This window comes from Lipotes vexillifer, unplaced genomic scaffold, assembly GCF_000442215.2.
Source record: "Lipotes vexillifer unplaced genomic scaffold, Lipotes_vexillifer_v1.1 scaffold791, whole genome shotgun sequence".
Lineage (NCBI taxonomy): Eukaryota > Metazoa > Chordata > Mammalia > Artiodactyla > Lipotidae > Lipotes > Lipotes vexillifer.
The window spans coordinates 1,170,189-1,175,604 of NW_006793445.1; the positions used below are offsets into that span (position 1 = coordinate 1,170,189).

The 5,416-nt window shown below is 49.5% G+C and overlaps 1 protein-coding gene across 3 annotated transcripts in view; it reads left to right on the top strand.

Annotated features, from left to right (window-relative positions):
• Nucleotides 1-5,416, top strand: part of TUBGCP3 (tubulin gamma complex component 3) — a 73,514-nt gene that overhangs the window by 60,221 nt on the left and 7,877 nt on the right. For 2 of the 3 annotated variants that reach the window (XM_007466366.1, XM_007466367.1), the window contains 2 exons: nucleotides 2,180-2,268; nucleotides 2,383-2,514. In XM_007466366.1, coding sequence (XP_007466428.1) covers nucleotides 2,180-2,268; nucleotides 2,383-2,514 — 221 coding nt within the window. The remainder of the gene's footprint in view (nucleotides 1-2,179; nucleotides 2,269-2,382; nucleotides 2,515-5,416) is intronic. The other variant, XM_007466368.1, reaches the window with a different exon arrangement.

Genomic DNA, 5,416 nt, shown 5'->3' on the forward strand with positions numbered 1-5,416 from the left:
GGGAGGGGGGGCGCGGCCAGGGAGGCTCCGCCCCGCGGGCTGAGCTTGGAGGCCAGCAGACCGGCCCACCGTGACGGTACGTAGCCCGCCCGGGGAGCCTGCAGCCTCCGGGCTGAGAGCCATGGGGTGGGAGGTGTGGCCAGGCTGGAGCCCTGGGCCTCTGCTTCCCGGCACTGCGGGAGGAGCGGGGGCCGGACTGCCAGGTCAGGCGCACCTGTGTGAGATGTTTTTAAGGGTAAGTGGATCTGCAGCCCAAGGCAGATCGGGGCAGGAGGAAAAGACTTCAGCTTAGGTGATACTTAGAGGCGACCCAGGCTGCGCAGAGCCGTGAAACCTGCAGTCGTGCTTCTTCCCGGACGTGTGGGAGGTGGTCCTGGAGCCGGAGGCTGGCGAGTGGCCGCAGATGTGCTCTTGCCTCTGCGCTGACCCAGGCCCCCGGGCAGCGCTCAGCGTTCTCACGTCATCCGCCGGGAGCCGGGACGAGACCTCCCGTGCTGCCTGCGATCTTAAACTTTCTTCGGTGGGGAAATGTCAGGCTGGGTTAGTGTAAACTGCAGACCCGTCTCACGAGGTTGGGAAACAGGCTGCCCCCGTTTGCTGTGAGTGCGGGCAGAGCCGTGCCCGCGGAAGTGGTGAGGTTGTGCTGGACGAGGCCTCAGAGACGCTGGGCTTCCGGGAAAGGTCCACCCGAGGTCTGTGATGACGTGAAGAACGCTAAAGAAACAGACCCTTCCGCAAGGGGTTTCCAGACTATTTCGTATCACAGACCGTTTCACGGAACTTTGCCGCTCTACGAAGAAATCACATCACACCGAGAAAGATCTGAAGGATCGGATTGGCACGTGCCCGCGTGCCTGTGGGATGTTTGAATGTACACGGACGGCTCTCCAGGGGGACTTCCTGGCGTCGGGGGAGGACAGCCTGCCGTTCCAGCTCTGGTTAAACCCCAGATGGAGTTGCACACTGGGGTTACTTCTCTGAGAAGCTTACCTAAACCATAATGCAGATGAATATGGCTGAAAACAGCATGTTCTTACGCCTTTTTACATTGAAAAGTAATTTTAGTTAAATAGTCTTTGATGCTAGACTAGAAGTCTCAGCCCCTCTGATGGTTTTAGTGGGAAAAGTACATCCTTCACCCTGGACTTACAAATGGAATAGGAAGCTTATAGCTGTCTTTCAGAAGAGTGTTTACCCTATTCATGGATTGCAGACTCCTGATGGTACGGGGGACGGCAGGCTTTGGAGCCTGTGCCGATCTTCTGAGGTGGCCGTGCTGTTTCTTCCCTGGCCGAGGAGGGCCTGTTAGACAAGCCAGAAATCCCCACAAGTGTCTCTTAGTCCTCAGCTTATAGAAAGCAGTATTTTTTCAAGTATATGGCACCACTGTTGTTTTTTTCACACCTGTTTATACGTCGCTCTGTCATTACTCTTTGAGGAAGGGACACGAATGATTTCTCAAATAACCACATTCAGCGACAAGTGAGTTATCCAGGTAGCTAATTGAAGGCCCTTGGAGCAGTAACAGAAATATGTCCAGTCTGACCCATATTAAAGTCATTCCCCTAATGGAGCCTTCAGGGACAGTAGTATCCCATAATAGTCCAGCGGAGTCTCTGAACAAAAATGAAAAGTCCAAGCAGAGAATGGCTGCTCCCTGGTGACCTTCCAGCCTTTTTTCCTGGTTTTATAATCTCACAAAGAACAGGAGTGGAGTCTGGGCCCTGCCCACCCCCCTCCAAGTTCATGCTTCTCTCAGGTGACAAGGTCACATTCGGTACTTAAGGAAATGTCATTTTTGTCGCCAAATAGCTAGGGAATAGTAAAAGTCTCACGCACAGTAGGCAGACTGACTGACTGTAAAGAAACCATAAAATTGAGCTTATATTTATTCAAGATACTGCATTATTGTAAAACAGAATTTCTCTACTTTTCAAATACAGTTATTTCATTTTATGCCATTTCTTGTTAGATCCTTATATTCCGTAAAGTAATCTGTCACTGCATGATGAGGTGGCTAAATACGTGTTTAAATGGCACAGAGAGGGACTCTGGAAAGGCTGTTTCCTGCTTTAGGGGTCGAGAGTGAAAGTGAGGGAGTTTTTGGGAAGACAGCTTGCAGGTGGCCAGGTGGGCGGGCTGTGCTGGTGTCCGACGGCGCTGTCTGGCTCTCTTGCAGAATTCTCTGGGGTGCTGCACCACTGTCACATTCTGGCTTCCGAGATGGTCCATTTCATCCATCAGATGCAGTATTACATTACATTTGAGGTACGTTTGAATCAGCCCTTGATTCTGGTTGAGATCATCTTGTCTCAGGCCGTCGTGCTGTGCTCCGTAGAAGGTGCTGCGCCAGCTCCTCCCTCAGGCTCTCGTCATTTCCAGGTGCTTGAGTGCTCCTGGGATGAACTTTGGAACAAAGTGCAGCAGGCCCAGGACCTGGACCACATCATCGCCGCGCACGAGGCCTTCCTGGACACCGTCATCTCCCGCTGTCTGCTGGACGCCGACTCCAGGGTAAGACGAGAATGGACGGTCAGCCTGTCCTTCCCTTGGGCTCGTCCCCTGGTGCGGCCACAGCCCTGGTACCCGGGACAGTCTTGCTGTTAGTGTGATGTTTCCCCTCAGGGTTGGAGCAGTAGTGCTCCGGTGAGAACGTGCCTTGAACTGGGCGTGAAGGGACGAAGACTGGTGGCGCCCATCCACCTCCTGGGGTGGCAGCGATGTCCTCGCGTGCTGCTCAGGGGGGAGTCGTCCTGAGGGATGGCAGTGCGAGAACAAGCATTCAGAGCCCATCCCTCAGTTCAGGGGGCATGGGCGGAGGCCAGGCCTTCCGGAGCCTCTGGCGGCAGAGTCAGGACAGGCTGTCTGTCTAGATAAACCCCTGCTTGTTTGCTGACACTCCTTCCTGTAGGCCCTGCTGAAAGTTGCGTGTTCCATGTGGCAAGTCTTCCCGGAGCTTAGATTTTATTCAGAGATCTGGGAAAATAAGGAACACTTTGCTTTCACTTGAGACAAGTGTGAAGTAGGAAGCAAAATTGCAAGTACGTTTTTGACGTTAAATGTGCGACTTTAAAGACGCTTCAGGCTTGCAGAGGGCTGCTTCCCACTAAACCTCCACCCGCTGCAGGGCTCCTTCTGTGGGAACACGCTGCTTGAAAGGGCTTCTGTTTTGTCTGATTTTTTTTTTTTTAAGTAGATAGCTTTATTAGATATTGCCAGGATCCCTGCCAGAAGCGTTGTGTGCATTTGCATTCCCAACAGCAGGTGCATGAGAGTGCGTTTTCCTACAGCCTCCCCAACAGAACATGTTGTCATACTTTTAAATTTTTGCCAGTGTGATAGATAGGTGAGAAATTGTATCATAGTGCTGTTTTTAAATCATCTTTTTAATAACATCTTTATTGGAGTATAATTGCTTTACAATGGCATGTTAGTTTCTGCTGTATAACAAAGTGAATCAGCTATACTTGTCTGATTTTTTTAGTATATCTGGTTAGCCATCCATGGCTGGGAAAACAGGTATTTTGATATGCCAGATTTCATTATTAGAGAATTATTGATCATATGTGCTTCTTTATAGATGCTTCAGATCAAAGATGCTTCTATATAGAATGTTTTATAAGTATATTGAAACAGGGGCACAGGAGTAATTTAAAATACTTGGAGCGTAAGGAGAACTTAGGAAGCGCACACCTCAGGGCTTTCAGCCTCGATCACTGCGCCTCGTCTATATCAGGCTGGCGCTGTGGGCAGGTCCTGTCAGGGGTCTGCCTGCTGACACGCTTATGTTCAGTCCGGGTAGATGAGTGTCCAGGGCCCGACCTGATGGGCTGTGGGCGTTCGCTGCCACCGTGTCCTTGTCCACTCGCACAGCGCGGGGCACTGCGGGCAGGTGGACCTAAGGCTCCGTCCTGCTTCTCAGCTTTTGACCCCGGCGTTCCCGTGTTTTGAAAGAGCACGACACCCCTGTCTTCCCTACATTTGTGAGAATTAAACTGTGTGCTGCTCGTAAGCCGTCACCATAGTGCCTGGCACATGTGAGTTGCTACTGTTTTTAAACAATTAAAAGTCATCTTGTGTGTGTGTGTGTTTTGCAGGGAGATTTACGATCGTTAGATCTAATGCTTTTTAGAAAACGTGTGAAGGGCTGAGGGTTGTCCCCAAGCTGGCGAATCAGGAGCACATGCACCTGCCAGTGGCGGTGTCTCTGCCCATTTGCACATGTGGACATTCCATTGTAAACAGCTAGAGGCCACGCTGCTCATTGCTAAAGATGTCTACGGGGATGAACAGAATGCAAGCGAGAAAATATTTTCGCCTGTAACATAATTTTCTCATGATAGTAAATGTTTACATGTGAGTTGGTCCTGGCTTAAATTCATGGAAGGAGTCGTTTGCTGAAGGCCTTAATGATCTTTTCTGAAATGGTCCGTCTGCTGAGGGTTTTACTTTTAATTTGATGGTTTATTTAAAGTAATCACTAGAGGGGTTTTTGTTTTTTAAGAAACCCAATATATAAAATTAAGGCAGTCTGTTATTGACATAAATTAAATGTATTTTTCTTACGTCACTTAGTAAGAAAAACAAGGCTGTTTGATACACGTAATTTTGAAGTTGGAGGTTGTGACAGGTGTGTGTGTACACTTTTGTAATTTCTGTTTCTGCATTCTTGAGAAAAATCCTGAGTCACACTGTAAATTGTTGCAAACCGGTGTCAGCACAGAAGGCACTTTTGTCGTCGCCCTGTCTGAACAGATTGCTGGTAACAGAAGCACATATTGCACTCTTAGCTTGGAGTAAACAGCAGCAAGTCACCCCAGCTCCAAAAATAGTAAATTTTTATTTGACTACAATAAAGGAACAAACTAGAAGAAATAAATCCTTGTTAAAAAGTCGTCTCCAGTTTTTTGTTTTGATTTTGTGTTATGGCTGAGGCCCCACCAGGAACAGGCAGCTCTGAGCCGAGCGCACTGCTTGCTGTCCACGAAAGACCGCGTGGGTGTTGGCTCTCGTGTTACCTTTCAGCCCCCTGCCCCTTCCCCTCCGCCGGCGTCGTGGTGCTCGCCGCACAGCCTTGGGTTAGGACGCGCGTGGAGCGTGGCTGTCGTTTGGTGTGTGCATGTGAGACTGTGTGCTGTGTTCACCTCCTTCCCGTGCCACACTAGAGAAGGAAAGCACGGCCTGCGGCGGTAGGTGTGTGCCCTGAGGGACCCCGTGAACTAGGGAGACGCACTGTCACCCTTGGTTTAAAGCCATCCTTTCATTCCTGGTGTAAAGCATGATACCCTTTTCTAAAACACCTTGCAGGATTTTTTTAAAATACTTTTTAAAGAATTTCCTCTCATACTCTCCGTGTCTGGTTTTGGTATATGTGCCACCAAAAAAAAAAAAAAAAAAAAAAGTTTTCCCATCCCTT